We start from the raw sequence: 17,606 nt of genomic DNA on the forward strand, positions 1-17,606 counted from the left end.
CTAGACCAAGGAGCATAACTGAAGGGAGAGATGTTTATTAGGAGATTATTTTGTATCTGTGTTAATCTTAACAAGAATCTAAACCTGTTTAGCTAAGGATAGCAGTTACAATAGTAAGCGATTGAAAAAGGTGTACATTTTAAGGGGTTCTCTCCCAGAACCAGAAGGATTTTTGCTGTCAGGGCCATGGTGATCATGAGATAAATGAAATGCCTATGACCATGGCTGAAAACGGAATGTAAGGAGTCTACATTGATATTTAAGTCTTTAATAATGTATACCACATAAGGAATGAACAAAGTAATGTGATCCAGCACATTAATGGACAGCTAGCCTTCCACTATTTTCAAAGTTGGGTGCCTAACCTTAGGCACGTAAGTCTGAAACTGTTGGCCTACAGGTTTTTATAATCATACATAAAATAGAACAACACTTAACCTTACCTGTATTCTCCAAATTTTAGTAAGCTCATCCAAAGACAATTTACTGCCCAGCAGTTCAATAATTCCCTTTATGCGGTCACAGTACTGTGCTTGGTCTATATTACCTAACAGAATGAACAAAGACAGCTAAATTATAAATTTTGAACAATAGTTCAAAAATGAGTAATTTAATACAAGTCATAACAAGGAACTTGGTACTTTAAAGGAAGGGTGTCAGCTTGAAAAGTCTCATTCCCATCTGAAAATTCTTTACTTGCTACTACAGGCAATTCTTAAGATTACTAAAAGAAAAATCAAAGATACTCATTTCTCTATTTTTTCAGCTTGTTTTCTTTGTGTAATTGACAGCATATCACGTCTAGTCAGTTTCAAGGCTTTGAAAAACATTACACTATTTCCTAGCCTCAGCAAGTGGTAACCAATAACAACAGCAAAGCTGAAAGTGAAACTGAAAAGGCATCAGGAGACAAAACAGGACGAAGTGTGCTTCAGTATGCTTGGTGGTGGTATTCTCAGAACTCTTCTAAATCAAAAACACTGCAGAAAAACACCTGAGTACTTCTTTATAAAGGATGCTCGATCAGAAAACAATTTTTAAAGAGTCCAGTTGACAGTCCCTTGAAGCCTAAGACATTCATTCCATGTTCATAGTGTAAAATAATTGGTAAAAATGCTTACCTTCTAGTGCAATTGATAGAACAGAGTTTTCTACTAGCCAGTTTAATAATCGGTCTGTATCTATTGCATTCTTTACAGATTTGGATACGGTGCTGTCTTCTATTAATTTGGTTACCTATGAATCATAGAATGTGAAAACTGTTGCTGTACTTTATATGCCCAACTCTCCCTCTCTTACCCTCTCTCTCACACACACACACGCACGCACGCAAATCCATTCAAAAGGTACACTCTCCTGCAAAGCCTGAAGTAGTATAAGCACCAGGAGAATATAAGAAAAATGCGCTGAAAAAGACCAGTTATTAAAAAGAGAAAAGCCTGCTGGGTACCAGTATTACACTAGTAATTTCCTAATCCCATTCTATCTCAGACAATAGGGTCCTCCTGTGCCACAAACTTCTTTAGATTTTCTAGAATTTTATTATGGCAGAACAGGTTTCTTTTTGTGGCATTCAAATTAGTTCCCTATATTCATGGTAGGAAACCATTACACTTCAGCTTAGTCTAGTGATAAAGGTGATCAAAGTACAAGTTCCAGATGAAACCCAAAATGCTGCACTTATGTAAGTTCACCAGGAATGTGATAAACTTATGACCAAGGACCCAAATTTGAAATCAGCAACTCAAATGACAACTGAGAAAAGTTTAATATATTCCAGAAATAAGAACTGAACCAAGAAAGCCTTAAAATACATTTAATTTGGCATGGCTTTAAAAAGCAATTTATTGCAGTAACCGCTTTGGAAGTAGGAACTGAATGACTACACCTGCATAAGTAAGTGACAATCTGATGAGGTTGAATTTAGAGTTTTGCTTTTATACGACGTTCCACATGAGGAATAAAAATGTTTGCTAGCTCAGTGCAGCCTTTGGGATACACCTAAGAGTTATCTTACTATGGAATACCCATGAATGGCCTATGCATGGCACAGACTACTGCTCATAAATGTAGCTGAAACAATAGTCCTTAGAGAAGGCTGATATGAATTAGACTCTTTCCAACAAGGAAACCACAACACTTGCATCCACTGCTAACTTGCAAAGTTAATTCTTGTTAGACTGACTTCCTTTGGTATTTATGTGGAGTTAATACTTCCTAAGGCCACATAATTTGTTCAGAACCATCCCGCCCCTTTGCCTTTCAGATGCTGCTTTGGTACAGCAAATATAGTCAGTATACTCAAATATACTCAAACAAAAATTCAAACTTACTTCTTTGAGGGAATTCATTTTTGCACTGAAGTGGGGAGATTTTAACATGCGCAACAGAATGTCCAATCGCAGGTCATCCACCACAGTTACTAGGTCAGGTTGGAAGCGCATACACAGTAGCTTTATAGCAGACAAGAGTTCAGGGATGCTAACTAGTCTCTGTTAAAAAAAAATTCTTTTAGTAATGACTACCACTTTGTAGACATTTTATTTTAAGCACAATTTCTGTCATGTTTTAGACTTGGATAATAGACAAAAAGGGTAATAGTGACCTGGTGAAGACTGCTTGATCTATAATCCATAATACTTTGTCTTTGTACGAACATTTGGAGGAATATTACTCAATACTAGAAAAAAAATCACTGATGACAAAGTTTAGGGGATAAAGAGGAAACTTCTGTTGAAAGTTAAATGTGCCAAAATGTTCTAATTTGTAAAATACATATTGCACACCTATCACGATTCTTTAAGTGCATGAACAGTAACATTTACAGCACATCACTATAACGATCTTAAAGAAAGGGACACTATAAAGATCTCATTAGAAACAGATGACAAATTCAGTACAATGTAAAACTAAAAAATATCAAGATGTTGAAATCAAAATACAATATTTGTATCTGTAAACAGAAATGCAATTTTATACCTGCTACAACCAACACAGTGCAAAGCCAGTATGCAGTCCTCAGATTTTTAAAGATATTTAGGCACCACTTCACATAGCTGACTTAGGAGCCTAAGTCACTTTTGAAAATGAGACAGACTCCTAAGTCAATTAGGCATTGCAACACTCAGCAGAGCAATGCATAAATACCTTTAAAAATCTAGGCTATAGGGCCTAATGCTGCAAGGTACCAAGCACCTTTAAGTCAACTAGAATTGAGGGCATACAGCATCTTGCAGGACTGGACCCAGGGAAATGTGTTGGATAACTATGATGGGAAAGTGTTTTTACACGGGAAGTTCTAACACTGAGCAAGATATTACAGTGGGTCCTGGTAAACACAGCCAACTCACTAGCACAGTCTCCTATTACAAACATTCAGTCTAAATTTAGCTCAAGTGATACTTTCCAAACAGAAACTAGTGTTATTTGTTCTCAAGTTATGATGATATGACACTTTTGACATTTACAGTAGTTTCTACAGTATATTTGATATAAACAAAATGTTACCTTGTCTTTTAGGTCCTTCTCTTCCACATTCTGTACATATTTAATCATTTTATGAATGACTGGATCCAGCATGGGCTAAAGAATTTGAGAACATACAAGGACAATCATTTTGTATTTTCCAGAGTCAAGTTACTTGGAAGATCTGGTTGCAGTAAAATGAAATACAATTGCTTCTCTTTCTAAAAAGGCCAAAACAATTTAAGAGCCCATTTCCTTTAAATATATAAGCTAATACAAATATGGCATAAACTAGCCCGCTAGTATGAACAACGAATGAAGTAATATAAAGGAAGAAGCCAAAACTTCCAGGATGAATTAGTGGTGGACTCTGAACAGCTGCTTGTACCATAAAGGTATCTAGTAAAGAGATTTGATCTTTTCAAGACACCACGTTCTATATGTACAATGAAGTCAACTTTACATTTAGTGGCTTCTTATCTGATTCTTTTTTAAATAGAGTGACAAAAAGCACAGCTGGTGAAGAGAGAGGAAGTTTGTATAGTGCTGGAGCCTTGTCAGAGTTTCAGGACAACTGTACCGGTATCCCCCTCTTCGTGGTTCACTACAGGAGTGCCCAGTGAGGTCTCATGTCTCCAGCCATCTCCTGTCTCTCAACGGGGACCCCTGTCCCACTCCCTTCAGGCCACAGAGTTTTAAGATTGCACAGCTCCCAATCTTACACTGCAATATCCCCAGCAAGCCAGTCTGCCTAAAGGCCAGCACCCGTGCATTGCTTTCTCTCTGAAGACTATAAACAGAATATTGCCAGCAACTACACTATACCACACAGCTCTTTCTATGCAAGCACATTTATTCTTAAGGTAAAAGTACTATAGAAAAAACAAAGATTATAAAAAATAATAAACAGATTTAAATATAACATACATAAACCATTCATAAATTTAATACAATGGACCCTAAAGATACCACATAAGGTTGCAATACGTGTCACAACTTTAGCAAAGGTATGTGGATCACAGGAGATGTCTCTCTCTAGAAATAGATTTTCCAACTTTTGCTCATATATCTACACTGGGTCTCAGTCACAAAGCTAGGAGTCCAAAGAAAGATGTACTCATTGGGGCAGATACTTGTTATACCTGTTTTACCCTGGGATAGTTCAACTGACTGCAATGGAGTTGGTTCTGATTTACACTGATGAAGATCAGGAGATTCAGGATTACCGTGCTCAGCAAATAAGTATGAATGTTCACACAGTGAGAAACCCTTCTACTCTGTATAAACCCAGAAATTAGGTTGAGATTTTCAAATGACTGAAAATCTCATCCTTAGACTATAAATTGTAATTAAAAATGGCATTTTATTCTCTTGGGTAACAAATGGCAGATAAAGTCTCTTTGTCCTGGGTAACTCTCCACCACTGTACTATGTGGACATTTTTCCAATGCATGCAACATTCCCTCAGCCCTTGTTTGCGGAGAAAATGTGTTGAGAATGCTGCTTCAATAAAAAGTTTTCAAACATTACTGACATTTCTGAACCCGTTGGCCATTAGCCATGTCTTGTGAAAGGCAACTTATTTCACCCCACCACTACCTCCATTTGTAAGATGTGTAAATACCAATTTTTAAATTAATTTACAACAAAAAATGCGTCACTCAACCAGTATTAGCGAATGCAGAACAAGAACCCTGCACTCTAACCCATACATGTTTAAGAGTGGTTCAAAATTAGCCACCAAGTTGATACTAAGTCAGTTATACACTAATTCAGTTTTCCCTGTTAAGTTTGGTATAAGAATCAGAAAGTTAAGTACCAGCAGTGTTGCCTTCTGGATGCCATGCTTTAGAGATACATTTTAATATAGAAAAAAATCATTACAGAACTCAAGGGAACAATATAGCTGTGTGTTTCAAAGTGTTTTTCTACTTACTGAAAATAACTAATAAAAATGGTGTTTTACCTGCACTACAGAAGAGTTAAGATACTCTGCACACACCCCCAATGGCTGAACTAATGCAGAGACTGCCTGGAAGAAAGATAGCAGACATTTAGGGACAGATACAGTAATCCCTTTCAGGACTGATGACTAAATTCTTTAAAACACAGATGAAGGTTTACAAGTAGCATGTATCATACATGTCATTTATCCTCCCATTGCTTACCATTTTGCTTCAACATGGAAGGGTCTTCTGGACTAGTCATGATGGACAGCATGTAGTCCAAGAAACAAATTTAAAATAATGGCATGCATTAAGTATTGCATCTCTTGCTTGCTAACAAAAAGAACCTTCTCAACTTTCACTGGTTTTGGTCATTTTACAGTTCTGTTATTAGAATCTGTTCATAGCCTGTTTATGGTCCAGATGCAAGAGCCAATAAATGCTTTGATAGCTATCTGCCAGACGCCTTAAACAGAGAGTGGATTTCTGTGTAGGACCCAGAGCTAAAGAATGTTCTTCATGCAGATCAGTCACACAAGGATTTTCCTTCACATATGGAATGAAAAAAATCTTGAGATCCAAGGTTTCCAAATGTTATCAATTTTCAAGTACAATGAAGGAAATTCACTTGACGTTATGACACACCAAGACGAATTTCCTCCTGAGAAGAGGCAATGACTTGCATAATAGTGAGTGCCTCACTACAACCAACTGCCTGTAAGTTAAGTGTCCCCTAGTCAAAAAAAGCTTCCTAAGCAATGTGTTACCAGTAAGTTAAGAGGATAGAAATCTATAGCAACGTCTAAATTTAAGAAGATGAACTCCTCTTCCCCTTCTGTCATATTTGCATATAAACTACTTGCCTCTCCTTAATAAGTGGGGGGAGTGGAGGAAGGCACAGAAATCAGCCCACTAAAAGGAAATAGCGTTCTCTAAATTTGTAGCTTAACTGCTAGGGATGAACAGGTTAGTACTGTACCAATAATTAAAGTTTTAAATAATGTGCTTCCTCTCAATATTCTGATTCTCAAACATGGTAATTTAGATTCAAAATCTGTTATATCTGAGTCTTCTAAATTACATTCAACACCAAACACCATTGGCTTTGTGAACCTCAGATCCCAAATTGTAGGTAGTCATTAAATACGTCAAATTCTGAGGCAGTATTTAACATATTTAGGGGTATTTAGTGCAAAGATACCAAGGCCAGAAGAGCCCATTGTGATCATCTAGTCTGATCATCTCTGTAACACAGGTCATAGATCTTTTCCAAAATAATTCCTAGAGGATCTCTTTTAGAAAAGGATCCATTTTGATTTAAATATTGCCAGTGATGGAGAATCTGCCGCTAGACCATAATGTGTTGCAGAACTTTTAGAGCACAGTAACAGGGTACATATGGCTAGTTAGTGTGCGGCAAACTAATAAACTGTAGATTTACACCCTAGCTTGCCCTGTGACAACTCTCCATATAGACAAGCTCTAAGTCTCATCTCAAATGTAGTTCTCTTATCTCCAAACCACCCCATGGCAAGAATTCCCCCAGCATTCTTTTTGGAGTACTGCTTCAGTACTGAAGGAAGGATTCTATGCATAGAATTACCAATAACCCTTGCTATAGTACATTAACATAAAAAAAGAGACATCAAAAGAAGACTAACGTACCCCAAGTTCAATATCATCTGAATGGAGTTTAGACTGAATTGCCGAAAATCCACCCAACTCTGCAAACTGAAAAAAGCAATAGCAAATTAATTAATTACAACAGTCTGCCTTTCAAATATGTGATTAAAGCAAATATTCCAAGCTTTAATGTGGAGTGTATAAAGCTTTATTCTCCAATGATCATCAGTGAAAGAAGAATTCAAGATGAGATGCTTGAGCTGTTAATAAGGATCATTCACAGTGGAATTTTAAGTTTAACTTAAGACTTGTGCTTTCGTGCCTATCTGAGGGCTCACTTGAGAACACACCATACTGTTATGCTGGAGTCCTGGATTCAAAAGCCAGTTTGAGATTCTCGCTCCTTAAGCAAAGTTGGGCAAGGGGAAGAAGGCTAGAGGATCCACACAGGATGACAAGTTGAGGGACAGCAGGCAGGATGCATCTCTCTAACATTCTTTAGAAGCTGTTTGTGGAATGGCACTGCAGCCTCAGAGGTGACCTCTGGCCTTCCTCAGATGAAGGGTACAAATCAGTAGTGCAAAAGTGGGCAAGGAAGAGGGAAGCAACCCATCATGATTGCCTTGGCAAGGACCTTACTCTATATGTTGGGCAGAGTTAAAAAGCCTAAAACTCACTGTTCTACAATGAATTCAAGTGACAGACACCAATATTCTGGCAATAGTTCTCAGTTTAGCTTTACCTACCCTGTTTACCAGATCCACCAGCCACCCGTGAGGTTCCTAGACAATTAAAAAAAAATTAATTGGCAACATATTTTAAAACAGCATGTGAAAGGCAGATTTCTTATGTGCTGTATTTAGCACTTTGGGTTAATTAGCTACATATGTGAGCTACAACTTCAAAGAAAATACTAATGTGTTTATGCTACCTTCATTACAGATTGCAGCTGGAGCTTTCGGACGTTCTTATTAACATAATTCTTTTTTGCATAAATACCTCTCATCACTGACCATGGGTTGTGGCCACATTAAGCTCTGTGGCTGCTGACTGACACACAGCCATAATTATAACATCAATAGCGTGGAACATTATTGAAGTGCTTTCCCTGAACTTTGTCAGAGTTTCTTTTTGTTTTCACAAGCCTTGAACTTTCTTTTAAGCAACAGAGTGACAACCAAAGACTGAAGCCTTATTTATCCATACAACGGGTACGGCACCAGCAATGGCACTGCAAGCCTCAAACTGCATTTCTGCCAGAGTGCCTCTACCCTGACCTGAAGGGACCACCTTTAAGTGTGAGAGACTGACTGGGCATGTGGACCTGATCAATTTGGAACTGTCTGCTGAGACCGCTGACAAGAGGGTTAATTAAGATGGTTGTTTTGAGACATGGGCACTGGTACATTAGGATCTGGACTAGAGCAACTAGGTCATTTCCAATACAGTAAAAGCTAGAGATATTAGATCAGGGGTCAGCAACCTTAACAAAGGCCATGCCCAATCATTCCCCTGCTCCTCTCCCAGAGCTGGCGGCAGTGTTGGCGGGGATGGTCTGGAGCCCCCGTTCCGACAGCAGCGTTGGGGGCGGAGTGGGGTGGCTCCAGCCAGGGCACTGTGTGCTGCTCAAAGGCGAGGCATGTGCCATTTTTGGCACACATGCCGCAGGTTGTCGACCCCTGTGTTAGATGGTCTTTTATTCATTATTGAACTAGTAGTAATGATGGTAGATTTAGAGAGGAATGGACACAATCCCCAGATCCAGTTCCCCCATGGAGAAACTTAGTACTGGTAGAACTCTCTGACAACCTTGAAACTGGAATGCACTTTTAAAGAACAAATTTGGTATTCAAAAGCCACTCAATATTTCTTAAAGGTTTACTTCAGCTTATTTTGGATAAGCATTTACACTACAAGCCTTTTATACTCTAGGGTGGCAAAAATATTTCTGTTCTACAAGACAGACTTAAAAATATGTATGATCACCTTCTGGAAAGTGGTTATGGGTGAGACAGCATACAGATTTCCTTCTCCAAAGACTTCTGCCCAGTTTCTCTGGCACACCTTCATTCGATTCTTGAAATGGTATTCATTGTCAGGGTTAAAAGCCTTGAAACAAAAAATACATAAATAAACCGACTACAATGTGGCTTATGTGTGAATCTCTTAAAGAGATATTGTTAATATTTGACTTCAGTTATTGAACATAGTTCTTGAGCATGGCTAACTTTTCCAAGTGAAAGATAAATTTTTAACATTTAGCATGGACAATCCATGTTAACGATACTTAGTACTTAATGTATAGTATTACAACTTCAGAACACAGTACAATCTCCAACAATCCTGTGAGGTAGGTAGATATCCCCTTATTGATTTTCTTCTATGGAGAGAGAGGACAGACTCAAAAGGGGTTAAAGTGATTTGCACATGGCCACAATAGCAGGAGTTCCTGCCTCCCAGAACGATGGTCATTCTTCTGACAATGTTGCCTCTTTAGACCAAGAATAAAAGCAAAGATTTTAAAAAGTGACTAATGATTTGAATGCTAAACTTGAAATACCTTAAAGAGGGCTGATTTTCAGAAAGCACTGAGCACTCAATCTGAAAATCAGGCTCCTTTCAAGTGTCTCAAGTTGAACACCCAAAAAATGACACATGCAAAAAAAATCATTACTCAGTTGTTAATATCTTGGCCACAGTTTGAGTTCATGATTTAAATAGTAACAAACAGCAGCAACAGAAACATGAGAAGTCACAAGAGCTTTTGTGAACAACTGTTTGTAAACAAACCATCCACAAGGTTTAAGAACTAAATTCTAGAGACTTAATATTTTAAGGATGTTTATTAATAAAACTAATGATTATTAATTAATTCCTTCTACAACCTCTATCCTCCTTCCATGAGAGTCAAATGTCTCCATGGATTTAAAATATTACCATTACAAGAGATTGCACGATCTGGATACAGTACCATTGTAAGCACGCCCAGAAGGCCAACGGGAATTGGATCTTGTTTTACTCTCTCTGCGACCAGATCTACTAGCAGCATCAACATGTTGTAGATTCCCTCATGGATTTCAGTACCCCATTTATGAACAGCACTTGATGTCAGCAGCTACCAAAATGAAAAAAACGCATCAATTCTGGCACTGATCATTATTTTCAGAGTTACACTTTTCCTTAATAGTATTTGGTAGTAGTATAAATATATTTTTGATATCCTTATACAGCATGAAGACAGGAAAAGCAACACTGAAATATATAATTTCACCGTTTTAAGCTTCCTAATTAGAAACAGAGTATAGCAGAGACAGAGGCTTGGTCTACAGAGTTAGCATGAAGTAAGGCCTCTTATGTCGACCTAATTATATCAGTGTACACGCTACAGCCTTACTTATTTCAGTGTAGTAGGGCACATACATTGGCAGAACTCCACCTCCACAAGGGGCTTATGTTGGTGTAGTGAGGGCAAGGAAGTGTTAGCTGTTGTTCTTGTCAATTTCATGGATCTAAGAAAGCCAGGCTGTCACCGCAGGGCAGGTGGGGGGCTCCAGCTAGAGGTAGGCCTGCCCCCCCATATCCGATCCTGGCTCTCCACTTGGAGGCCAACTGCTGCCTAGAGGCTCCCAGCAGCGGGGAAGCTGAGAGGTGGTGGTTGTAAGTAGACTTCAATTTCTAGTATAGACATACCCTAAGAGGTAACTATCAAAATACACTGACCATTTCCCTTGGAATTCACTATTAACTCAGAAAAGTTTTGTATAGAAGAGGGCCATTCACTTTACTGTTTTTATTTCTAAGTGCTTGACTATAACAACGTTTGTAGGATGTTAGATAAACCTTTTTAATTCTTCCAATAAGAATTAAGCTTGTCACACACCACAGCACAGCACAATTACTTTGCTTGAAGTCATGGTTTGCTACATCACCTTTCTGATACAATTTTCCTTAGAAACCAAGGAGAATGCACTATTGAAGAGGCAGATGTTCAAAGAACTTTTTTTAATGGATTGGGAAGCAGCATTAAACCACCATGTTAGGCCAAACTTAGAACTGCATTAGGTTTTTAAATTCTACAAACAGCTATTAAGTAAACATTACTAGCTGTATTTGCAGTCAAATTACTAAACTTTATAACCTCAAAGAACCCAAAGACTATTTAATTTATTTATTAAGATTTTCTTTAAGAAATTATAGTGCATTAAAAGCTTCATAAGTGGATTATGGGTATTTTAGAGTAAATGTAAAACAGCAGCAGACTTTAAACTTTAACCTCTGCAAACGAAATCCTTCCCCCTCCCCGCAACCATCCAGGATGTAAGCTAAGTGGGCAGAAAGCACTCAGTGGTTAAAAAGCACAGATATTAATCCCAAGCCAATTGCAGAAAATCAAAGCATGGAAGAGAGTTTTGGCAGTAAGCACAGAAAGGAAGGGACAAATTTTGGCTAGGCTGAAAAAGGCAAAAGTGGCAGGAGTTAGGAATCTGACTGTGAAGGTAATGGAGAAAGGAGAGGAACCAAGGATGACTCCAACTCTTCAGACCTGGGGAACTGACCTTGTTAATTTGATTATGATGGAAGAATAAGAGCGTAAGACATTTAATTAAATGGACTCCCAAACACAAAAGCTGGATTTGTGCTTACCTTTTTAAATGCTTCAGGCATACATCTGTCCATGAATCTTTTGCAATTCTCATCAGAATCAGAAAGACCTTTTCAGAAAGGATAGAGAGTATATAATTTATGATTATCTCTGACTTGTTTCTTACAGCCTCATGAGCTCTAGATGCCAAAGCCTTGCTACTGAGGTCACAGAATATGAGCTCATCAAATAAAGTGTTTGCAACACAAAGCAATAAGAATTCTATTGGGAATACATAACCCATGCAGACATGCTATAGGTCTTCCATCAAAAGAGACTGGAGGTCAAAGAAACTGGATCTCCAGCCTTTAAGAAATTAGGTACAGTTTAGTTTCCAAACATTCCATCTTATACAACTAAGTGCAACTTTATTTTTATGGTGGCATAACAGAACTTTGCCACTGTAGATGTTTTTCCTTTCAACAACACAGTTTATGTTCCGACACTGGCACAAATCATTCTTCTGCTGCCCATTCACCACCAAAACAAAGTCACATACAGAATAGAGTACATTCAGCTAATTTTTTTTTTTACCCACAATCATGTCTTCCACCAACACAACCACATAGTACAACCTCCTTTTAGCTCACCAGAGGGCATACTGGAAAGCAAGCTCATGTATACCTTCAACATCAGGTGCTGAAAAAGTTGCCTCCACAGCACTCTTAGCCCCTGACAATCTACTGACCAGGGAGGAACCAAACCAAGTCTATTATATGGCAACGGAGAGTATTTCCACTAGGACACCTGGCCAAATAACCTACTATACAGATAAATATAGAATGAGCTTAGACAGCAAAAACCATTAGTATAATAATAAATGCCCAAGTAAATTAATACAGCTCTTTACTAACAGTAATTAAAAAAAATGAAACCATTTTACATACAAAAATATTTACAATCTTTAAAACATAGAAAGAACGTCATGCCTATTCTATTCTACAACCAAACACACGTGAGCAAGACAAACAAATTCAAATCCTCTTTGCAGAACTCCTATGAGCTGAAAACAGCAGATTATTAACTGTTCTAGAAAGGGTGCAATATTTTGGTATAACACTAGGTAACAAGTATAAACACTGCAGTTTTCTAGAGCATATCCTCTGTATACACCTTTACACAGACTTTGTAAGTACTCAATTTCCTAAATACACACTAGACACATTAAAAAAAGTCAAACAGAACTTACCAAGTCTTGCTAGGTAGGTAGATGCAATTAGGCATTTGCCCAGTGACTCTTCTCGCTTATATGGTATGGACCAATGATCTGTTAATACTCTGCTCTCCAGTTCGTACAAATTGGTTGTAGGAAACTCAATACCCTCTCCAGAGCAGTTCCCATTTTCATCACTTTTCTGTGAATGAGAAAAGGTGCAAACGAAGATGACTTTTTTTAAACTGCTCCTAGTAATTATTTAGCTCATGAACTCCTTTAAGACAAAAGCCTGCCTTTCATTAGCATGTTCAACTCCCACTGATTTCAAATAGAGTTGCAAGTATGTTTGAGGGCAGAATTTGAAGCTTCAATTGAATACCCCTTGATACAAGGATTGTATCCTCCCCATACATTTCTGTGTTTACATGTAATCAAGGTTGCCAGCTCATGATTTAATCTTAAATCTTGTGATATTCATTTTCCTTTATGCACCAGCTCCTGGAATCTTGTGACTGGAGAATCTTTGCTGAATAAATAAGCTCCCTTGATTGTGAAGAAAAACTGGAAAACAAGAACCCTAAGGGTACAAAAACCAGAAGGCAAATTAAATATAAGCTTGGTTTTTGTTTTAAATCTCAAGCTTTTAAGCCAACCTCAATTTCAGAGGGGGAGGGGGGGAGGGCTGCTTCATGATTCTTGAATACTTGGAGTTAGCAATACTGTATTTAAATAATATCTAACAAACATCCCTAGTATTTTTAGAATTTGATACCTAATAATTAAGTACCAAACATTCTGTACCTCTTAATAAGCATCCTATCACAGAACATATTATATACTAAAGGTCATAAGTCAGGCTGTCAATCACAGTTAATACATGCAATTAACACAAAACAAATTAACTAGATTAAAAATATTCACAATTAATCACAGTTTTAATTGCATTGTTAAATAATAATAGAATATCAATTTAAATGTATTAAATATTTTGGATGGTTTTCTACATTTTCAAATATATTTATTGCAACTACAACACAATACGAAGTGTACAGTGCTCACTTTGTATTATTTTTATTACAAATATTTGCACTGTAAAAAAGATAAACAAAAGAAATAGTATTTTTCAATTTCACTTTATGAGAGTCCACTCAGTCCTACTTCTTGTTCAGCCAATTGCTAAGACAAACAAGTTTGTTTATATTTATGGGAGATAATGCTGCCAATTTCTTATTTACACGTGAAAGTGAAAACAAGCATTCAGATGGCACTGTTGTAGCCACTGCTGCATGATATTTATGTGCCAGATATGCTAAACATTCGTATGCTCCTTCATGCTTCAACTTGTAGACTCCAAACAAAGTATTACACTGTTCTGTTTTTGAGTGCAGTTATGTTAAAAAACAAAACAAAAAAAAAAAAAACCCTACATTTGTCAGTTTCATTTTCACAATAAAGAGACTGCACTATAGTACTTGTATGAGATGAACTGAAAAATACTATTTCTTTTTTTTATCTTTCTTATAGTGCAAATATTTGTAATAAAAATAAAGTGAGCACTGCACATTTTGTATTCTGTGTTGTAATTTAAATCAATATACTTGAAAATGTAGAAAAACATCCAAAATATTCATAACGAACAACAGAATGCCAAATTAAATTCAACAGTGCGATTAAAACTGTGATTAATCGCAACTTATTTTTTAATCTCATGATTAATTTTTTTAATTGTTTGACAGCCCTGGTAATAAGTGAAACATGTTTATGGTATGAAGTACCCTATTCACTTCAGAATTTTGGAGTTTCACTTCAGTAATTCTCTACTAAATAGTTACTCAAACATTTGACTGGGTATTATTTGAGGAAATTCAGCTGCATGACAATCTTATTCCCCCATTTTAAGAAACAAGACAGACTAAAATAATTCTAACACGCTGTTTGTAAAGTAGTGATTTACCCAAAAAACCCCAAAGATCAAAACACAACTGTCCCTTTTTTGCAGTCTAAATGGGTCATTAAAAAAAGGTGTTCTGTATTTTCCCATCCTCTCTCCTCCCCCAGGAAAAGAAGAAATCTGCAGCTCAGACCAACTTTACCCATTTCCTTATAAATGCAACTGAATGGCAATTATTCCTGCATACAGAGAGAACACACAAAATTCATCCAATATTCTTTGTTAAGTGCCACATGAGGTAAATAGCTGGTGATGCCAGATAAAATAATGGGCTGAGAAACAAGCTACCCATTTCTTCTGTTTCAAATGCTGATCATTCCATGTGGGATGAGGTAATGGGGTTCACAAGGAGGATTTTTTTCCCTATGATACTAAAACAGGAGGCAGAACTTTAACAGGAGAAGGGACAGAATGTTTGGATCAGGATTCTGCCCCAGTTGAACACAAATGAAAAGAGAAGTGCAATAATAGCAATAGGACAGCACTAGAGAAAAAAGCCAGGAACATGCGGGGTGGAAGGATAAGGAAAAAAGCATGTCAAGGAAGTTAAAGGAACAAAAGAGAAAGAACAAATCAAAAGAAAACAGAACCTAGGAGATAGTGGTAAAGAATTCAGTCTATTTGAGCAAACAAAGGAGCTCCCAATTCTCACTGCATTCGCTATATGGAGGTTTTGACCAGTTTATTTTTTTTAAAAATTCTACTTCAGCTATAACACTGATTCAAGAGCAGTAAGTTTAGAAACAAACTTGGACTGTATATAATTGATCCATGGCATTCACTACTGCAGGTGTCATTGGGACACAGTGGCTAAAGTAAAACAGAACAAGGCTGGATATCATGACCATTAATATTCGTAGCTGAACAGTCCAAAAGAATAATTAAGTCCAAAGCTTCAAGGATATAAGCTTGTCAACAGACAGGAAGCAGTTTCCCCCACATCCAACTTTATAAAAAAAAACAAACAAAAAAAAAAAAAAAAAAAAACAAAACTATATAGCTGGCAAGCAACTACAGGATTTTGTACTTCCTTTGAAGCATCGGGTATTGGCCACTGCTGCTGAAACAGCCTGATCTGATATTGTAAATACATATCTATGTATTTTATGTCTGCAACTCGGGGGCGAGAGGGGAGGAAAGGGGGGTGTAAATGGGTGGAGGGGGACTATAGTTGCTAGTCTAAGTTTTTTAGGTAAGAGTTTGAAAGTCTAAGGGTATATATGTCTAACACTGGAGCTGGAAGGTGTAATTTTCAGCTCAAGTAGATATACCCATTCTAGCTCCTACAGAATTAGAGTGCTAAAAACAGAAATGCAGCTGCAGTGGCACGAGTGGTGGGATGTGTTAGCCACCCTGAACACAATCCCATCTGAGATTCTAGAAAGGTACTCGGGCAGCTAGCCCATCCCACAGCAGCTACACTGCTTTTTTAGTATGCTAGATCATCAGTGCTACCATAGCATGAATAGGTCTACTCGAGCTAGAGATTACACCTTTTAGTTCTAGTGTAGACATACCATTAAAGAATTTATTACCGCTGAAAGATACTGGAGACAAAGTTGACTCCACCAGTCCTCTAAAACAGTGACTCAACTTTTCCAGACTACTGCACCCATTTCAGGAGTCTGATTTGTCTTGTGTACCCCAAGTTTCACCTCACTTAAAAACTACTTGCTTACAAAATCAGACAAAAATACAAGTGTCCCAGCACACTATTACAGAAAAATTGGTCACTTTCTCATTTTTACCATATCATTATAAAATAAATCAACTGGAATATTGTACTTACATTTCAGTGTATGGTATATAGAGCAGTATAAACAAGTCATTGTCTGTATGACATTTTAGTTTGTACTGACTTCCCTAGTGCTTTTTATGTAGCCTGTTGTAAAATTAGGCAAATATCTAGATGAGTTGACGTACTCCTGGAAGACGTTTATGTATTCCTGGTTGAGAACCACTGCTCTAAAATGTACAATGTAAGTAGTACAGTTGAACCTCTACACCAGTTAAAGACTTCGCCTCTTCCAAAACTGCTAACACAGCCACCTATCCATTAGGAAACGGACTGAAACCACAACTCATTTCACATAGACCAGAAAAAAAGATTGTACATTTATTAAAATAAGGCATCATCTTGTTCTAATACAAGATATGGTAATTATTAGTCCAGTAAAAAAGAAATAACTCAGATAGGTTCTGCACCCCTTTGTCATAGACACCTAGGTCATCAATCTGATTCTTACCCAGGCTTTTAGGGACTGAAAGTGACCTTTTAGTGACTGAGTCCACAACTTACTTCACATAAACCAGTCCATTCCCTAGTGGATAAGCATCAGTGTTTAAAAAAATAAATCCACTACCAGCACCAGTTTGCATCCTGTTGGCAGTTTTAGGAGAGTCTAAGGATATGGCTACACTACAGCAGCATAGCTGCAGACACTTGCTACAGCAATGGAAGGTGCTTTTCCGTCGTTGTAGTAAATCCACTCTTCCAAGAGGCGTTAGCTAGATCAATGGAAAAATTCTTCCGTCGACCTAATAGTGTCTATACTAGTACTTAAGTCAGCTTAACTATGTCATTCAGGGGTGTGAATTTTTCACACTCCTGAGTGACTTAGCTAGGAAGACCTAAGTTTCAGGTGTAGCCCACTCCTAATTCTTAAACTGTCATGGACGTTCAACTGCTACTACCCATGTGGTACATGTTAGAAGACTTTGGCTATCCACTGAGTGTGTCACTAGTATCTTTCAGCAGTACTGACCTTTTATGCTTCCTTCCCCTAAGAGATTAAAAACTGTGCAACAGAAGATGATCACTTA

General features: G+C 37.5%; 1 protein-coding gene across 2 annotated transcripts in view; it reads right to left on the reverse strand.

Moving 5' to 3' along the window:
- Nucleotides 1-17,606, reverse strand: part of USP24 (ubiquitin specific peptidase 24) — a 91,621-nt gene that overhangs the window by 57,159 nt on the left and 16,856 nt on the right. Inside the window, exons 2-12 of one of the 2 annotated variants that reach the window (XM_067535596.1) lie at nucleotides 12,866-13,031; nucleotides 11,679-11,746; nucleotides 10,006-10,149; nucleotides 9,021-9,143; nucleotides 7,781-7,816; nucleotides 7,077-7,142; nucleotides 5,432-5,497; nucleotides 3,508-3,582; nucleotides 2,334-2,492; nucleotides 1,122-1,236; nucleotides 444-547 (exon numbers count right to left, since the gene is read on the reverse strand). In XM_067535596.1, the coding sequence (XP_067391697.1) occupies nucleotides 444-547; nucleotides 1,122-1,236; nucleotides 2,334-2,492; nucleotides 3,508-3,582; nucleotides 5,432-5,497; nucleotides 7,077-7,142; nucleotides 7,781-7,816; nucleotides 9,021-9,143; nucleotides 10,006-10,149; nucleotides 11,679-11,746; nucleotides 12,866-13,031 (1,122 nt within the window). Of the gene's footprint in view, nucleotides 1-443; nucleotides 548-1,121; nucleotides 1,237-2,333; nucleotides 2,493-3,507; nucleotides 3,583-5,431; nucleotides 5,498-7,076; nucleotides 7,143-7,780; nucleotides 7,817-9,020; nucleotides 9,144-10,005; nucleotides 10,150-11,678; nucleotides 11,747-12,865; nucleotides 13,032-17,606 lie in introns of those variants that run through there. The other variant, XM_067535598.1, reaches the window with a different exon arrangement.

The sequence above is a fragment of the Emydura macquarii genome, unplaced genomic scaffold, assembly GCF_026122565.2.
Source record: "Emydura macquarii macquarii isolate MOO-44397 ecotype Brisbane River unplaced genomic scaffold, CSIRO-AGI_Emac_v2 contig_3506, whole genome shotgun sequence".
Taxonomy (NCBI): domain Eukaryota; kingdom Metazoa; phylum Chordata; order Testudines; family Chelidae; genus Emydura; species Emydura macquarii.